General features: G+C 41.7%; 1 protein-coding gene across 1 annotated transcript in view; it reads right to left on the reverse strand.

The window, feature by feature from the left end:
* MYPN (myopalladin) overlaps positions 1 to 19,933 on the reverse strand; it is a 53,975-nt gene that overhangs the window by 26,578 nt on the left and 7,464 nt on the right. The window contains exons 2-10 of the mRNA XM_058810574.1: positions 18,402 to 19,328; positions 10,081 to 10,256; positions 8,572 to 8,623; positions 6,434 to 6,581; positions 4,025 to 4,096; positions 3,651 to 3,792; positions 3,058 to 3,081; positions 960 to 1,076; positions 184 to 550 (exon numbers count right to left, since the gene is read on the reverse strand). Coding sequence (XP_058666557.1) covers positions 184 to 550; positions 960 to 1,076; positions 3,058 to 3,081; positions 3,651 to 3,792; positions 4,025 to 4,096; positions 6,434 to 6,581; positions 8,572 to 8,623; positions 10,081 to 10,256; positions 18,402 to 19,327 — 2,024 coding nt within the window. The 5' untranslated portion in view covers position 19,328. The remainder of the gene's footprint in view (positions 1 to 183; positions 551 to 959; positions 1,077 to 3,057; positions 3,082 to 3,650; positions 3,793 to 4,024; positions 4,097 to 6,433; positions 6,582 to 8,571; positions 8,624 to 10,080; positions 10,257 to 18,401; positions 19,329 to 19,933) is intronic.

Genomic DNA, 19,933 nt, shown 5'->3' on the forward strand with positions numbered 1-19,933 from the left:
ATATGCAGAAAAAATAATCTAGTGCTGGAGAATTTGTTTTCTAAGATTATGGTCAGCTAGGCCAATACCATGTAATCTCTTTATCCTGCATTTGAGTTTTCACTCTGGTGCAATAGTGTTGTGGTCAATAAACACTAAATAATCTCAGCGATGCTCCTGAGAATTAGACTTCTGTTTACTTACAGCTTAGGTTTAGCCAGCACTGGGGGAGGCTCCTTGGATGGTGATGCTGGCTCTGGTGTTTTCACTGGCTGTCCGTTTATCTTCTCAGGGAAGTGGTTGGGTCTGCTTTGGTTGGTGGTGCCGGGTCCATCCTCTGAGGAGGATTCACTGCCCTTCTCATCTTCGGGCAGCTTGAAGTGCACGCGGAGCCCTGCCTTGGAGCTGGACCTGGGCTCGTTGTGGTTCACCAGGACTCCCTCCAGTTTGGGTCTGGGGGCTTGGCTGTGGAGGCTGGAAGGAGCCTGGGGGGCAGCCTGGTGCTCGGTGGCCACAAAGTCGATGGAGCACGTCGTGTGAATGGCAGCAGTGCTGCTGCTCTCCTCGGGAGCTGGAAGAGGAAAGGTCAGACCTTTGGGACGTGTAAGTGCCAGAAATCATAGTGAAATGAAAGCACTCGCTTCCAGCTGTTGCACTGGCTTGATTGACCGTGTTTGTTTGAGAACAAATTCCCTTGAAAAGGGAATATTGTAAAGGTAGAGGGGAAAGGGACACTGCTCCAGTTTGGAAAATCAGTCAGTGGTCTTCAGCCATGTCCCCAGTGAATTATTCCCCTACATCTTTGAAATACAAAGATGTATTTGTTTTTTTGTATTTGTTTTTTCCCCAGAGAATTCCCACACTTTTTACTTACGAGGAACAGTGCCAGAGCTTGAGCTGCATTGGAGCCAACAGCACACAGCCCAAATCCCAGCTCTGCTGGATTTACCAGGAGCTTTAAAGGACTCACTGGCTCTTACCTTTGACAGTCAGACGAGCTATGCTGGACACTGTGCCATATTTATTGCTTGCAGTACAGGTGAAACTGCCAGAATCTTCTGAAAACACTTCAGCAATAACCAGAGTACAAATCTCCTCTGCAAAGCACCGGAGCAGGGTTAGCACTTGGAGCGAGCGTGCAGTGACCAAACACACAGAACCCTGACTGCCTTTGGGGAGATTTCCTTAGGGACTTCCACCTTGCTCACTTTGTTTCTAGCTCCATCAGTATTATCAGTTTTGGCAGCCTTTGTGTGCAGCAGCTGCTATCAGCATTGTCTGCAGCAGCTGGTACCCTCTGTGCTCCAGCACGCCCAATGGAAGCAAAGAACAGGTGTCAGCAGAGTGTGGAAAACATTAGAAAATGTTTTCCTAACATGAAGTACAGACTTAAAAGAACTGAAAATTTAATTTGGAAAAATATATAGTGTACTCCACACTCTCAGCTCATTAAAATATAGGTATTTTTCATCTCTGATGATTGAAAGATTAATTATAATTGACTGGGAACAATTCAAGTGGAGTCACTCTGTAATGGGGATAAATATAAACCTCATATCATACATATAGCCTGTTGTTTTCAAAAGTACAGATTTGCAGATAGAGGGGGTAGTGCTAACTGTGCTTACAGAAAGTTAACTTTTGACTTCTTTGTGAAGATGACTAAAGGGCACCAAAAATATGCTAGCAAAATTGTACTAGGTAAAACCATATTCCATCTAGAAAAGTCAGTCTGGGTTTATGCCATTCCTGTCTGACCAGGCTGGGCAGCAGTGCCAGCTTATAAATACCTGCTATGATGGGATTTGAAGTCTTTTGGTTTGCCTGAGTAGCTGGGAGGAGGAGGGACAGCAACATCTAAAGTGAATTTAAATGTGGGCTGATAAAATTCCTTCACCTACTCAGTGGCTATTTTTCTACAGTTGTGCAATAGACTTTGCTAAACCCCTACAGGATAAATATTCTATGGGTACTTTTGTACACTTGAACTTGATTGTTTCATGTCATCACCAAGGAAAACCCAAGAGCAACAAAGAGATTGTTTCCTATCAACTATAGGAGAATAATAGTTTATTATAGCAGTATGATAACAGAACTAGTTTAAGGCATTATAGTATCTAGTTTATCATGCTGGCATCTGCCAACCACTGCATGCATGGAAATCCAGATTCCTTCTGAATGAGCAGCGGGTGATGAGGCTGTGACAACTGCACCCAGCTGATTATCCCCTAAAAAGTGCCTCACATTACTCAGCAGTGATGCCACGGCACAGTAACAGAACAGTGGCACTGCCTTCTGGCAGAGGCTCCGTCTTCATATTCCTCACTCTCAGACACAGGCACTTTCTTTCACGACTCTTTTTGGGGTAAAAATGTTTCAAATAGGGCAAGGAGAACACAGAAGTTTGTATTCCATAAGGATTAGTACTGACTTGATAATTTTTTTTCTTTGATAATTTTGCATCTTGACAGGTGCGACTTCATATTTTTGATGGCAAAGAGCCATGAGGAGAGCGAATCTGTCATGGAGAAATAGCCAGAGCTACAGGGCTCCCGTGCTGCAGCCCTGTGGGGCAGAGCCCGTTCTGCCCTGGTCCTTGGCATCAGCAGGCCCAGCCACATTTACAGGATTTGCTGATGCCAGGGGTGCCACACCTGGGGTGCTGCTCTCACATTTCGCCGCTCGGGAGCGCAGGGAATGGCTGACATGGCTGAGCATCTGGTGCAATGTTCCCTGACTGGTAAACTGGGTAAAAATAGCTCGGCTCTACCTCATCTCCTGTGCTTCGGGACCTCAGATGTACAGGGGACCCTCATACATTCATTTTATTAATCTTTAGCTCGTTTAAATCCAGAGGTAAAACTGGGTCTAAGCAAAGTGGAAGCATTTTCTGCAAAAGAGACTGAATTAATTCAAGTTACATGTTTGTGGAACAGCCTACAGTGAAATGTGTGCCACTAGTAGCTACAGAACATGAGGAAAAGAAGAAACTATGTTAATTAAATAACGAAGTTTTATATTTAATATTTTATAAAGTTAAACCACCACATTTATGTAATTAAAAGTTATGAACCTCACCTGGTTCAGCCATAGATCGTGGTTCTAAAGGGAAGAAGAACAGAATTATTAGATTGAATATAATTATTTTTGCCAATATTTCTTTTTCCTTAAGCACTATATATAGTGTTTAACCTTCTCAATAAGATGGAATACTCTTTTTGATCCAATTTTCTGTTTAAGGGGAGGTGAAGACAGCCAGGCCTTTTACTCAATAATATGTCAAAGGCACAGTTGAACAATGTGAACACTTATGAACACTGTTGGGAACTTGGGAATAGGAAATAAATTCTCCAAGTAGCTGGGTGGGGTTTTTTTCCAGTATTGGCACAATTTTATTTTGTCTTGAAGACAATTTCTGAAACTCTGACCCGCATGAAATCAAGATATGATGAACCATTGTTTCACTTAGGTTTAGTGTGGTATTTAAGGAATTCCTGTTGAATTTTCACAATTTTAGCATTTCAGTGACTTAGAGGAAATGGCAGATGTTCTGACTGCATTTGAAAATTAAAATTACAGTTGTAACAAGAAATTCACAGTGTTGCTATGTTAGCAATTTTGTTGCTTGCCTGTATTTAATTAGACACAATATTTTCACACAAGAAACATACTTTTCTGTAATATCCTAAAATCTGGAGAGTCTTCTATCAGTGTTCCTTCTCTATACCATTCAACCTTTGGGGAAGGAGCTCCTTTCACCCGACATTCAAAAACAACAAGCTGCCCCTCAGAAGCTGAAATATCCTGTAACATCTATTAGAGAAAATGAATAGACAGTCAGTAAATGTCTTAATGGTCTGGATGTAACACTGATTTCACTAAGATTTAATAAAGCCACTTAAACCCTTGAATGGCTTAGGAAAAGCATATTTTTTCCCCTTTTTTTCTTTTTTTTCTTTTTTTTTTTTTTGACAGCTCATTTTTAGTTATCTCTCTTTACAGTTCTCTGACCTCTACTTTTCAAATATGTCACAGAAGAAATTACCTTTGTAAATACAGGAGCAGCAATTATAGGTCTTCCATCCAGTCCTTGCAAATAGTTAGTGGGGCTTTGAGCCTGTGGATTGCAAAACATCACAAGATGATGTTGAGGTGTGCAGACATTATTGAATTTATTCACATACAAGAGAAATGTGCTTTTGGAATGACATAAAAGAGATTTTGGTGGATGAATTCCAAAGCAAAATACCTAATGCAATGAACAGAAATTCTGTTGTGGACAGCTGCTGGTGATCTTCCTGGATGGGATAACAGCAGAAATGTTATTAATTTATTGCCTTACTCAGTTCATCATGGCAAGAAAAGCTTTAGCACAGTGTATTGGAACATCTTTTCTTCATACTTCAATAAGGCAAATATATGTTGTCTGCTTGGTCATAGTCTTCTTTTAAAAATCCTTAATCTACAGAATAGTTATTGATGTTAATAAGGAAATGTTAAGTCACATGTGTGACTGCTACTATAATTCTTCTCCTTTGCCAAACCCAAACCTTTTATAGAGGTGGGATGTCAACCTGTTGATCCTACTCAGTGGAGCAGAATGGAATTGTTTTCCTGCAGGGAAACTTTGTTATACGGATTGAGTATTTAATACTCAATTTTTTATTTTAGTGTACCGGGAGTTGCCTCAGAGCAGCAGAATTAATGATTCAGTATCTCAGGAAATAGCCAAATTTACACACAGATGGTGCCTTATCAGCCAACAAAGTTTAACAGTAGTGATTTTTCAGATAACTATTACCCTTAAGCATCTTCTTTCAAATTGGAAACGTGTTACTTAGTTCTATTTGTTCTTAGCTCTGTTCTCATTGTAATCAAAAGCAAACGTGCATTGGTTCCCCTGTTCAGTATCTGTTCATTGCTTACCACCTAACCCTGGGCTGTAAGCTTTGAAAAGGCACTGGAAAGTGAGAAACTTGTGAACTTTTTGGTTTTAAGTAAGTATGGCACTCTTTCCTACCTGGAAAGAATTCACAGCTGTGAATGTGCTGTCAGTTTGCAACAAAAAGCACTCCCAACGCATGGTAATGTTAATTGGAACATGGCAATGTTAATTAGAACATGGCAATGTTAATTAGAACATGGTAGCGTTAATTAGAACATGGTAATGTTCATTTCCTTTGATGTGGAAAGTAAAATGTTATGTGGCAAACAAGTTTATTTACATATAAAGCGAACATAGCAGTGAAACGATTCCGCTTAAAGTAAGTTTCATTGGAAGGAAAGGACTTCAAGTGAGCTCTGCATGGAGGGAGAGGAAATCCTGCTGGGCTGGAAGGGGCCTGAGGCAGTTTGGGATGGGAGAAGGGCACAGCCAGGTGCCCTTCCAGCCTCGGAGCTGCAGGAATGCACCTGGATCCTGTGCAGCCCCATGAACACACCTGGATCCTGTGCAGCCCCAGGAACACACCTGGATCCTGTGCAGCCCCAATGAACACATCTGGATCCTGTGCAGCCCCATGAACACACCTGGATCCTGTGCAGCCTCAATGAACACACCTGGATCCTGTGCAGCCCCAGGAACACACCTGGATCCTGTGCAGCCTCAATGAACACACCTGGATCCTGTGCAGCCCCGTGAACACACCTGGATCCTGTGCAGCCCCAGGAACACATCTGGATCCTGTGCAGCCCAATGAACACACCTGGATCCTGTGCAGCCTCAATGAACACACCTGGATCCTGTGCAGCCCCAATGAACACATCTGGATCCTGTGCAGCCCCATGAACACACCTGGATCCTGTGCAGCCTCAATGAACACATCTGGATCCTGTGCAGCCCCAGGAACACACCTGGATCCTGTGCAGCCTCAATGAACACACCTGGATCCTGTGCAGCCCCAGGAACACATCTGGATCCTGTGCAGCCCAATGAACACACCTGGATCCTGTGCAGCCCAATGAACACATCTGGATCCTGTGCAGCCCCAGGAACACACCTGGATCCTGTGCAGCCCCATGAACACATCTGGATCCTGTGCAGCCTCAATGAACACATCTGGATCCTGTGCAGCCCCAGGAACACACCTGGATCCTGTGCAGCCTCAATGAACACACCTGGATCCTGTGCAGCCCCAGGAACACACTTGGATCCTGTGCAGCCCAAGGAACACATCTGGATCCTGTGCAGCCCAGGGAACACATCTGGATCCTGTGCAGCCCCAGGAACACACCTGGATCCTGTGCAGCCCCAATGAACACATCTGGATCCTGTGCAGCCCCAGGAACACACCTGGATCCTGTGCAGTGTCTGGATGGCTGCCAGGCTAAAAGCTGGAGTTCAACAGCAAAGCAAATGCTAGAAAATTTGGCGTTCTCAGTCCCAAACTGCAGAAGAAAGACTTTGTTAAGAGCTCACTTTTAGTCCTAGAAATGCCCCAAGGTGTCCCCCTACCTGGTTAACTGGCGGTGGCACAGTCTGGACCAGGACAGACACGGGCTGGAGCTCAGCTGCCGGGGCCTTGGAGCTTTCTTGGTGCTTGGCTGCAGCTCTGACAGCAGGAGACGCTGCGTTCACAGAGGTGTTGGCCGGCTTTGGTTTGCTGTGAAACATTAACCAAGAACAATTCTCTGACGGGAGGCCAGAGCCGTGTGTGTGTCCCTGAGTCACATCTGTCTCAGTTACAGCCTCGCTGCTGGCGCTGAGCTCCTCCTGCTCCAGGCTGAGCCGTGCTCTGTACAGCTGCGTTTGGTCAGTCTGCCTGCGCACCTGGGCGCTCTGAGATCTCATTTTTGGCCTGGATTGTCCCAGCTGTGGCTTTACCAGCTCACAGCAGCAAGAGAGAGCAATGCTGGTCTCACAGAGGACACTGCTGCTTTCCATTTTGGGGCCTCTAAGGTAATGCAAATACCACGGTTTGCTTGGATACAGATTCAGTAATTAATTGCTCAAAAATAAAAGAGAGACATGCTTTCTGATCAACATATCATCAGTTCTAGTGTACAGATTGACACCTCTTCACTTTGTGGTTGCTTATATATGGAAATACAAGAGCTGACCCTTTTTGGGGAAATGATGAAGACAGTGAACAGCTGGTCTTTTTATTCAGTTTGAATTCCCCCCAGAAAATCTAGCCTTCAAAACAGAGGGTGCTTTACTCAGAGTGAAGGTACAGCTGTTGTGATCACTGATTTCTCTTTTGAACTTCTTTTAGCACCTGTTCTCATATGAGCTCCCTTTAGTTACAGGTGCTCAGATTGGTGTGATGGCAGTGGAAGCTGAGCAGAAATGAAGACATTGCACCCAAAACTGGCCTTTCATAATGTGATCATTTGGGGACATCCCACTGTGATGTCAGAGCAGCATTCTGAGAAGAAAATTACCTCACAATTTGATGAGGTAAGTGATTCAGAGATGCCATCAAGTGATCAGGATCATGGCCAACCCTACATTGACACCTAATGAGGTGAATTTGGAAAAAAAAAATAAAACAAAAAAAAAACCTGCCTGTGACATTTGGACAGGGCTGAGCTGGAATGGAAAACTTCACAATTCATCCAAACTGATTAGCAGTACATCCCAAATCTGAGACTTTCTTAACCTTAAGTTTTATAAAACCCCTAACATTTATCAAAGTCCATGAACCAGTTCCATCTGGAGTAATTTATGACCTTGAAGTTTAAATTGCATACAATAGGATTTGCTGTCAGCCTGAGGTGTTCAGTCAAATACACTGCAAATGTCTTCTCTTTGCATTTTAAAAACTGGCATTTGTAATGAGTGTAATTCTCCTTAGTGGTGGAAAAAACCAAGAGGGTGCATAAATCTATCTGATTAGGGCCTCTTTTATCAGGGACTGGTTGCTTTTGATGTTGAATCTGTGCATACAAAGGAGTTCAAAATAAAAGACTGACTATTTTAGTTTTCAAGCAGTCTGACTCCCTTTCTAGTTCATAGAAGGACTTTGATTCTGAAAGATTTTTAACAGCATTGTATCAAGTTCTAAATCATCAGGGGATGGATTTCAGTTAGGAAAAATAAAGAAATGAATAAATAATATTTCCCAGATTTTAGGTTACATCTGACATATTTTCTTTTTATAATTAAATAGTCTTTCACACCGTTTCAGTTCACTCTAGTGCATGTCTATTAATTTCTTCATCTTAAATCTAAATCATCAATCTACCTATATTCTGCCAAAAACTTTGTGTATTTTCATGTGAGAAACTGTACTGCATTCTTTGTCCAAGTCAGACACTTAAATCAGCATTTAAGCTGAATCTAGTCAAATGCCTTTTGTTTTAGTAAATCAATTTTAGAATTTCAATATTTATGGTAACACCTTTCCTTTTATATTAACATTTAATAGTGAAAATTCGGTTCTTAATCCAAAGTTGAGGACACAAAAGCAAACTGGTGTTTGTTCCATACTATTTGTAAAGCAAACAAGTGCACAAACAAAACCCAACACAACCAACCCAAACTAATCCTAAACAGAATGATAATGTCTTGGCAGCTGCAAGCTGAAATGTCTGCACTAGTGGGGTTTTTACTGTAAGAAATTTGGGAGGTGTAGTTGGTTTTAAACTTACTGATCCATTTCGTCCTTGGTGATTTCACCTTCAGAGTCAGAAGAAGAGATGCCTGTGAAAAAATAAAAAAAATCATTTAGCAGAGAGGTTTTGAGTTTCTCTCTGAATGGTACAAACCTTCATCCAGCTTTCCTGTAGCCCCCTCCATGGGTGTGTGTTATAAAGCTGTGCCCAGACAGAAGCCCCACAGCAGGAGAGGTGAACAGGTCCCACACTGGGCAAGGGGCAGAGCTGCTGCTCTTGGGATGAGGCACATTGGGAGCAGGTGCAGCTGAAGTAAGGAGAGGAACATCCAAGAGGGAATGAATACCTGGGTGTTCCTTGGGCTCTTTTTCAAATGCCACTATGATTTAGCCCATATTTGTTGTGAACTGAGTACAAGTCTCTTCTCTCAGACACCCGATGCCACCAGATTGAAAGGAAAAAGAGAGACCTGGAGCTGTGGCTGTTGTTCTCCAGCTGGTGCCTTGTGCCACAGTGTGAAGGAGATCCTCTCTCTGTTTTCTGACTGCTGTCACTTACTGAGACATTTTACACTTCTGATTCTGCCCTCACCGTGCTGGAATTTGCATTTTCTGTGCAGTTCCTGCCAGTGAGCATCTCCCACAGCCCTGGCTCCCATCCAGCACCCACCTTGGCCCCTGCCTTGTAAATCCCTGCCAAGCACAGACATCTCCCTCTGATCAGGGCAGGGCAGATGCTGAAAAAAGGATTTGTCCTTTCCCTGTCAACTTAGAGTCATGGAAGGAGAATAGTAGCAAAACTAAATTCATCTTTTGGGTATTGCTTTAATTTGTGAATGGCCCCACTGTGCTCAGTGATGGTGCCCATAGTATGCTTCTCTGAGAGAAAAAGAAAAAAAATTCTATGTGGTTATTTTAAGTTTGTAGTCATGCTAGCACAATAATGGATTCAATCTCAAATCTTACCCAAGAAAGTGTAAAAAGAAATATAATACATAGACCACTCTTAGGTCTACTATGTACAGTAAAAAGCATAAGGAGAAAGAAAGGACAACTAAACCTGCAAATATATATTCTGTTTGATTTACAGCATCTACTGGGCAAGGAGAATATAAAATTGATGGCATATTTATTTTGGTTACAAGGTCCCAAGAAAGAGTTAAGAGGAAGCTGTCCTACATTCAATTTGCAATAATGACTGTAGGGAAAAGGGATTAATAAGAATTAGACACAAAGTTTAGTTTCTTACACTTCTGTAGAGTTCCACAGACAAAAAATACAAGGTAGTTTCAGAATCTGAGTATTTTTAGACTTGAATCTTGCAGTGAGATATATAAAACCTCTGGGAAGTAACACAATAAAATGTAAGGGCTGGTCCCTTGTCTGAAGAGTGTTTTACAGGAAAATAATAATGATTTTGGTAACGATGGAAAGTGTTGACTCCTGCTATGGTTTTTTTAATGACAAAACTATCACAGTCAGCAAACAAGACACATAATTATATCTTAGTTTCAACCATCAGTTTGTGGAACAGCTGTGTGATTACCTTCTATGTAAATCTCTGCAGAGGTGGAGTCAGTTCCATAGATGTTGGAGGCAAAGCACGAGTAGCGCCCCGTGTCCTCCTCAAAGGCCTCAACAATGACCAGAGAGTGTCGCTCTCCTGCCTGGATGATCTGGATGTCTGGTGAGTTCTCAAGCTCCTTCCCTTCACAGTACCACCTGCAAGGCAAAAAGAAATTGTTCTTCAATGCAAACAAGTTGGTGATAATGTTTGAAGTCTTTCTGATGGTTAAAATTGGTAGGTTTAGCCTGGAGATTCTGACAGAGTACTGCGGGTAAGTATTGAATCAACAGTCATAGGAATAAAACATGGATGATTTTCGTAATAGTCAATAAAGAGTGAAGGAGCTCTGAACTTGGAACACTGTCAATCCAGCTCTGAATTTCTCTTGATGTACAATCAGATCCGTGTAGTGGCTCAATGTGCAGCAAAAATCACCTAACTCTAAGTTAACAAATATCCCTCAAACTTGTGTTTCTTAAGTTCATGTTAATTCAGAATGTGACTGAAATTTGTCTTTGTTTGGTGATATATTTAACACAACCTGCTTTTTATAAAAGATGGCAGAAGTGTATCACAAGGTGAGAGAGTTGATCTGTTCAGGAGGGAGAGCAGCACTGATGGATGCTGGTTACAAGGCACAACAGAGGCACACAAAGCAGGTGGGTCTGCAGAAACAGACTCAAATTAAATCTAGGCTTTATAAAGAAGATGAAGTGCTGTGTATCAAGATCCAGAGTTCAATGTTTGAGATAATATTCAGAAATACCTATAGTTATAGATAACTAGCTGAATTTGAAAAGCCAAACTTGAGTGCATTCATCTTCACTGTAACTTTTCTAATGAAGATGGATAGATGGATGGATGGATGGATGGATGGATGGATGGATGGATGGATGGATAGATAGATAGATAGATAGATAGATAGATAGATAGATAGATGATAGATTGATAGATAGATAGATAGATAGATATAGATAGATATAAATGCCACTAAAGTATTTGTATTTTCTTACTGTGACTATCTTAATTACATGTGATTAGCTACTGCATCTGCTGCATGTGAGGGTGAGGGCTGTCATACTGGCAATATATTTTATTCAATTGAGTTAAAAATTATTAATAATTTCATCCATCTTTTATGGTACCTTGGTAAAAGAACCTGTCAACATTTCAGTGGTACTACAGAAAATAAGATTTTTATAGAAAGGATATGGATAGGTTTTTAAGTAAAAAATTGTAATAATGAATACCTCCTGTCTTACACTATGAGGCACTTTAATATATTTCCATCTCAGATATTTTCAGAAAACATGAATAAATTTTTTTGATGAGTCGGTTGCAGAACTTTTTAAAAACTTTGTGCTACAAATTAAGCATGAAGAAAACACCAAATTAATATATTGAAAAAAAACCTCTAAGCAGTCCATAGCAGCAGAAACCCAGAATATAACTGAAGTAAAACACAGAATTGAGGAAGGAGCCTCAAGTATGGAGGAACACAGATCTAGCACTAAATGCTGATTGTGTAGCTGAGCAGAAGAGCAGGCCCTGTTTGTGCCCATGAGTCTGAGCCATCCAACTCAGCTTTCTCACAGCACGCAGGGAATTCCTGAATTTCACTCACCCAGAGCTGCCCTCAGCTGCCTCCTGCCCATGGACAATTCCCAGGAGTGCACTTGACTCCGGGCAGCTTGCAGCAGCCACTCATGCTGCTTCCCAAACCCCAGTGGAGACGCTGAAGCTGCAGAGAGTGGCCACCAACCAAACCTCTGGAGGCTGCAGAGCCAGCTGTGCTCCCACAGGAGGGAGCAGTGCCAGCAGCACAGATCCAGGGGTGCCAGGTGAGCTGGCACAGGTGGGAGGAGGAGGAGGAAGACCCTGGGGGTTGTGGCTCAGATCACAGACCCACCTCACCCAGCAAGCTCTCCTGGCACTGGCCCAGAGTGACACTGAGGGAAAAAACAGCAAAATGAGCTGGACATGTGTGTATATTCTATGTATGTGTGTACATTCTATACATGTGTGTATATCTGTACATGTGTGTATATTCTATGTATGTGTGTACATTCTATACATGTGTGTATATCTGTACATGTGTGTATATTCTATGTATGTGTGTACATTCTATACATGTGTGTATATCTATACATGTGTGTATATTCTATGTATGTGTGTACATTCTATACATGTGTGTCTATCTATACATGTGTGTACATTCTATACATGTGTGCATATTCTATACATGTGTATATTCTATACATGTGTGTATAATCTACCCCTGTGTGCATATTCTATACCTGTGTGCATATTCCATACATGTGTGTACATTCTATACATGTGTGTATATCTGTACATGTGTGTATATTCTATATATGTGTGTACATTCTATACACGTGTGTATATTCTTACCCGTGTGCATATTCTATACATGTGTGTACATTCTATACATGTGTGTACATTCTTACATGTGTGCATATTCTTACATGGGTGTACATTTTATACATGTGTGCACATTCTTACATGTTGCATATTCTATATATGTGTGCATAATCTACCCCTGTGTGCATATTCTATACCTGTGTTTATATTCTATACATGTGTGCACATTCTATACATGTGTGCATATAATATTCTATACATGTGTGTACATTCTGTACATGTGTGCATATTCTATATCTGTGTGTACATTCTATACATGTGTGTACATTCTGTACATGTGTGCATAGAATATTCTATACACGTGTGTATATTCTTACACGTGTGCATATTCTATACATGTGTGTACATTCTATACATGTGTGTACATTCTTACATGTGTGCATATTCTATACATGTGTGTACATTCTGTACATGTGTGCATAGAATATTCTATGCTTGTGTGTACATTCTATACATGTGTGCATATTCTATACATGTGTGCATAATCTACCCCTGTGTGCATATTCTATACCTGTGTGTACATTCTATACATGTGTGTACATTCTGTACATGTGTGCATATTCTATACATGGGTGTAAATTCTATACATGTGTGCATATTCTATCCCTGTGTGTATATTTTATACATGTGTGTACATTCTATAGGTGTGTACATTCTATCCCTGTGTGTACACTCTATACATGTGTGTATATTCTATACCTGTGTGTACAGAATATTCTATACATGTGTGTACATTCTATACCTGTGTGTATATTCCACACCTGTGTGTACACTCTATACATGTGTGTATATTCTACACCTGGGTGTATATTCACTCATTGCCCTGGAGTGTGTAACCAGTCTCTTTAACTTCTTCCCCAAGGTGTGAAGCAGCACTTAAAAACACTTCTAAAAATGTGAAATCACTGGTCTTAAAATCATAATTTATGAACTACCTCTCCCTTTAAGAATTTAATGGTCACAGTACCATTATCATTATTTTCCAATAGATTAGACTGTATGGTTCCTTGCTAACAGTTATTTTGAAAATACAAATCTTTATTTATGTTATCTTTATTTTGAAACTATTGGTTTGCCTTTCCATTCAAAATTCCTTTATTTTAAAAATAATTATCTTTCTACCTTCTTCTGATCAGCTTTTAGTGGTCACACTCTGTCACAGTTCTGTCAGATCCTCTAACACAAAACCCTTCAAACAGAAGGAGCAGCTACACCTATTTTAAACTTCGCCCATGATGGCTTGCCCAAATCTGGAATTTTTACCACAAATACTTGGATACAAAGGGGGTTTTTTTGACAGGTTCCTCAGAAGTGAGGATCACATTTTTCTTTCTGTTCAGTGCTGTCCTCACACAGGTACAGACACCATAACTCATAGCTGGGATCCAGGGCAGAAACCTCCCCTGCCTGGGATAGATGGACAACTCCACCAGGGGCAAGCAGAGGAAATGTTTACAGCCCCAAGGGAGAACCATGGTAATGTGCATTACAGGGTCCATTGAAAATATCCTGTGACATTTATTAGTGCCTTTTCAAGGTCCAGACTTGGGAATTACATAAGATTCCTGTGATACTGAAGAGAGAATTTTTAAAAATTCTGTTTACATTATGGTTTATTCTACTGTTGTTGTCAAGAGCTGCAGTTGGTGATCACTGAAAACGGTCACATTACCAGGAGAGAAGGTCCATGCAGCTGTGTGACTGCAGGCACAAATTTGGTATGTGAAATGTACAAGTTGCCTTTTAGGTGTGTAATTCATGTAGGCAACTGTGTACTTTGGGACATGAGTCATGGCACTTACTCATGTCTTTTTATATTCCCACCCCATGCCTCTTCCTTATATTGTAGCCTTGTTTGAGTGTGTGAGCCCTGGCAGACATCAATAAGCATTCAGGAGAATACCCATGCTCTAGAATTCGATTTCATTTCCAGCAGCACCTTTCAGAACATTAAAATAACTTGCATACTACAGTGATATTATATTTTTGTGTCCACTTAAATGTGTTTCCTTAGTGAAGTGGCACATTGGGCAAAACACATGACACAAAATGCTGTGATATAATTGCCATTAATGTAGAACTCACTGTGTTACTGATCAGCTTTTCCAATTAACCTGTTGTGCTTGTGCAGAGTTAAGTCTGTATTGTCCTTTTGTGAGGCACAATTTAATTTTCCTACAAGCAAATTTTAAAACACCATGTAAGCTAATCTTTACACTTCCCTTGTTAGTATACAAGTATTATATTCCTTAAGTAGACTCAAACTGTGAATTGAGTTAATTGGGGTTTTTGCAGTTATTTTTTCCTTTGGTTAGTCCCAAATTTGCAGCATCAGTAATTTAAAACTTCAGGAATAAACCTGTGTTTAGTTCTGTGTGCAGTGTGTTCTGTAGCGACTCTTTTCAGCATAATGTTCAAGTATTTTGAGATTAAGTTGGAAAGAGGAGCGTGTTGTATGGATGCTGTCTGGTTGTAATGCTGATAAATCAGAACCAGTGGTCTCCTGTGAAGTAAAGCTTCACGGAAACCTTTGGGGTGGTGTAGCTACTCCTTCCTTGCTCACATTTGGTTTTACACTTCCCATGAGAACACTGTACGTGGTGGCAATGAAATGTCAGCCCCAGCAGCCCTGGCCCTGAGCTACGTGCCGTGGCTGAGCACAGAGCTCTGCACTGACATTTCATCCCTGCCATGGATTGCAGGGAGAGCTTCCTCCTGCAAGGGAGGCTCACATTCAGCACAGCACTGCCATCCCCGTGCCAAATTCATCCCAGATCCCGATCCACTCACTTGACTGCAGCTGAATGTAAGAGAAGTTTGGCTATAGACAGAGCACTAAAACAGAAATGCTTTCATTTGGCAGCCAGGGAGAAAAATCTTAATTAATCTTGCAGGGTTTCAGAGTTTCTAAAAATCTGTGATTACTTGCAGGTCTGGTCTCCTCAAACAAAGCAGCGTAAAATGCAGCTTTTAGGCTTTGCATGCCTATGTTAAAGAATGTTTTCATAGAAACCTTATGACATACAGCCTGTTTTTAGAACATTAAATCCTCATGACACTTCCAGCATAGCTGTGTATGCCAAACCATGCAATGTGATTCATCAGTAAAATTAACCTGAGAGTGATGTGCCAAACAGTTTGGAAAAATGTAGGCACCTCTGAACTTGAGGGAAAAAGGAGTGCTCTCCTCACAGAGGGGAGTAAATGTCACACCTACCATTACTCATAGAAGGAGCATGAGAAGGAGGTCATCAAACACTTTGGAAGTACACCCTGCATTTCTCTCGAGGTTTGTTTCTAGCCCACAGTGCAGTCAGAGCAAGGCAACCAGCAGGAATTGCAGCAGTGCTCTGTAATTGCCAGCTGAGGTTGGAGCTAGCTGAGGCACACATCCTGTGCTGTCACACTGAAAAATGAGTCACTTCTCACACACATTTCTAGACAGGCTGGCCAAATGAGCTTCCTCTGAATTGTGGGCTTGTTGCATTAAGGCTGAGTTACCTTTAAGAACATTTGGGCAGGTCTCTCTGAATTCAGCCCGGAGGACTTGGCTTTCCATGCCCTGGTGTTTCAGATCAGTTCCCCAGTTCTTCCCCTGCTCCACCATCCAGTTTTCTTTCCCTCAGTGAGCCCTTGTGCTGGATAGTTATGTACCACACCTGTAATGCTTTATCATTGCCATGCTTTGGTTATTTGATGAATGACCAAAATGGTATTTTGACCCTGATCCATCACAAATGTCATTTACACCATCTTTTACATCAATTTGGTTTAGTACTATCTTGCTTTCAAACATGGTATCTGCCCTTCATATTTTCCAGTCCTTTCTATCCCTGTGATCAGCTTCTTTCTAAATATCCTGTCTCTAATTTCTCTCTTGTAATCCCCATTACATCAGTCTGCTCCTGGTGTTGACTGATTAACTGCATTGCAGAGCTTGCTGAATCCTGTTCTTGTTTCACAGTGCTCTGGGTTCCCACAGTGACTCCCACTTTGTCATTGTGTCTAATAGATGCATTTAAGGCCCTTGGGGTCCCTTTCTGTGCCTCAGAAGTCCATTTCAAGTCAAAGGTCATTGAGATTTCTTTCAGCAGTTGCTCCCTTGCCAGTTGGTCCTTTCCTGGGACTCTGATTTTTTTATTTCTTTTACCTATTAAAATCCTTCTGTCCTTGCCCAGCTCCACAGACTCTGAACTCACCATAAAGCTTGGAAAACTCTTACCCTCCAAGCAAGACATTTGGCAATTCTGAGCAGAGTTCTGCTCACAGTCCCACAGCTATGGCCAGCAAGATGCCTCCCTCACTCTTTCAGAAGCAGATTAAAAATAAGCACTATTTTTAGGGAAAAAACCCCACATTCTTCTGGTCCCCATGATTAATGGCACACAAACCCCAAAGTACAGTCTGGTTTCTGGTTTCCTTGTGCTGCAGCAGTGACTAACAAGGCCACCACACATGGAAGCATGTGAATATTTATCACTCAGCCAAGTGACAATTTTTGCACCCTCTCTCAGTGTTACTTCTGCACAGTGGTGGAGGTGAAAGGATCTTTGAGGAACATGACAAAGTTTTGTTAATAAATAATTATGATCAGGAAACTCTTCCAGCAGCTAACATTCCCAGCTTTCTCCTTAATATAGCACATACATACACACAAAACACAAGGGAGAGAGAGTTCAGAGTTCCCCCCTTGTGACTTATCTTTTATTTTTTTAGTTAAAATTGTGAAACTGAAAGCTGAGTCTGATCTTTTTCTTAAGCTGTAACTGCTTGGGACTAACTTTCCCTAGGGGATTTCTTTCTCCCTGTCCCTCATTTCCTATATCTGATGGATACTTCTTCTACAGAGGTGTGGTAGCTCCTGTACTGAATGGTATTCACATAAGTCACTTATGTAATTAATCAAAATTAGCAAAATCAAATGTTGAAATAGAAATTTCAACTAAAAACCTTCAGGATTGTTGGGGCACAAATGGACCCAAGTTGCAAAGATATCCATCCTCCATTTCTGTGGGATCAGTGGTTCCTGAATGGGGTGTGCAGGCATTCTGCTCAGCCCTGGGTATCTGCAGCATGAGCCATCACTCCTGGCTTCTCCAATCTGCCCTCGTGAGCCTGCGGTGACTCCACAGTGTCAGCTTCTAATTCTGGGGGTTGTTAAACACCTAAACTTGGCTGACATGAGCACCTTGTCACTTTTATGTATGTCAACAGCACAGACATGACCGCTGGGATAAGGACAGCGCTGTGGCCTTCTGGAAAAACACCTGAATTGAACATTGTGTGTTGGAGTACAGTCTATGAACAAGCAATTCAGTGTTCACCTGTTCCGAGTATGAAGAAAGCCAGACTGAGTTTGTGTACAGGTTCAGATCCACAAGAGAAGATGATTTCACTTGTTGTCTTTGCATGATAAGCTATGAATGATAAAAGGGGGAAAATAATTTCTGACTTCCAGGGATCCTACTGCCATTTTTATTATCAAAAGGATTTATCAAGGCAAGTGCCTGGAGAAATAAGCAAAAGAAGTGTTCAGAGTCTTGCTTTGTAAGCAGAGAGTTACCCTAATATCTAGGGGATATGTTTGTTTTCTGTTAAAAAAAAAAAAAAAAAAAAAAACAAAAACCTTAATTTCTGGCACTGTTTTATCTTTTAGTCAGACTCCTCTATGAGTTTATGGGCTGAACACAATACAACATTTGTAATGGCTCCACCATGGGAATGCCTCTAAACTGTTAATAAGAGCAGTGAGTTTAGACTGGAACATAGTAGAAATAATATTGTTCCCAAGCAAGGTATTCCCCGCTTGCACACACCTACCATTACAGAAATACAAAATGACAAGTGCAGAATGTGTTTACCTGACTTCAGGTGCTGGGATTCCTACCACAATGCAGTCCAATTGCACTTTGGATCCCTCAGGAACTTCCCTGCTCTTCAGTTTTTGAGTAAAGCGTGGTGGCTGTCCAAGGGGCTCATCAGAATATACAGAGGCAGATTCTGACTCTGCTTTCAGCTCTGCACTTGTTAATTGACTGAGAGATTCCAGGTGTGCTGCCTGTTGATCATCTGTTTGTTCCAAAGCTTTCTCTGCTTTGTTTTCCAAGTCTTGAGGTGTTGGAATGGAAAGCCTTTCTCTGTTTTCTGATGTGAGAGACGGGTTAGAGCTGCCTTTTTGAGCAGACTTGTTCTTGGATTCAATTTTGCTCTTGTAGTTTTTGCACGTTCGGGGCCGTATTCTTTCTGAGTTGTGGGCTTTGAAAAGTGACGAGAGCTCCTCGATGAAATCTGCTGCCTTGTTCAGGAATTCCTTTTTGGACTCTGATTCGGAAGGGAGGTGGTGTTTCTTTAGGTCTTGGGAGCTCCCTTTGGACCCCTTTGTGTTTCTGACGCGTTCCTGACAGAAGCCGGAGCGCGGGCCATTGTCTGCTGTTTCCAGAGCCGCGGGCTGGGCCATCGCTTTGTGTTTCCCCGTGGCATTCAGCTGCTCTGGGGGGCCCTGAAGCTCATCCTGCTTCGTTTCCAGCGGGCTCTCATCAATAGCTCGTCTTGCCAGGTTTACGCTTTCATCAAGCTCTTCTTGGCTCAAAAAGGCAGACAGATCTGGGAGGTCATCTTGGGCAGCTACCTCATCTGAATCACCAGAAGCATTGCCATAGTGGAAATTGTGAGAAACTGGCTCTGACCTGCTTCTTTCGCTCCTCCCTTGGTGCTTGGTTTCTGCTAAATAGCTCTCTCTCAGAAGCTGAGATATTGAAGTGGAGGTTTCTAAACTGTCGTCTTGCATGCTGCCAACAAAAAGGACAAACAGGACCACGCCTTATCAATAGCAATTACTGTGATTGAACACAATGACAGGCTTCTGGAAAGCAGAACACAACATTTTCAAACTGCACCTGTGTGCTGAATACTTGGGAGCACTTGGAGTACTTGAAGCATAAGGATGGCCTTGTGTTAAAGGCTCCTTCTGCCTTCAGCCAGCAAAGTTCATCCTTCATCACTTTCCACTGTCAGTGACCTCACATAAAACAACTGAGAGTGGGGTGTTTTCTACTCTGTTCAAGGCAAAACTTCAACTACAGAGCTATTAACTGAGTTTCAATGTCAAATCTTCATCATTGCTGACGTGTGTTCCTCAGCTAAGAAACAATCTCACCAGATTAGATGAAGTGTTGGATATTTCAGGGACTGAAAGTTGTTGAGAATAACAGTACTTTAAAGTGAAGTAAATTTAGCTTGAAAAGCACTGAAGGAGTAAGTAAATGAACCCTCAAAATCATAAGACGGATGTGAGGAGGAAGGAAAAAAACAAAAATATTCTATAATGACAATTTTTCTTGCATTATAGGAAGGTATAATGGTGCTAAATGTTCCACAGCTTCTTAAATCCAGC

Source organism: Ammospiza caudacuta, chromosome 9, assembly GCF_027887145.1.
Source record: "Ammospiza caudacuta isolate bAmmCau1 chromosome 9, bAmmCau1.pri, whole genome shotgun sequence".
Taxonomy (NCBI): Eukaryota; Metazoa; Chordata; class Aves; order Passeriformes; family Passerellidae; genus Ammospiza; species Ammospiza caudacuta.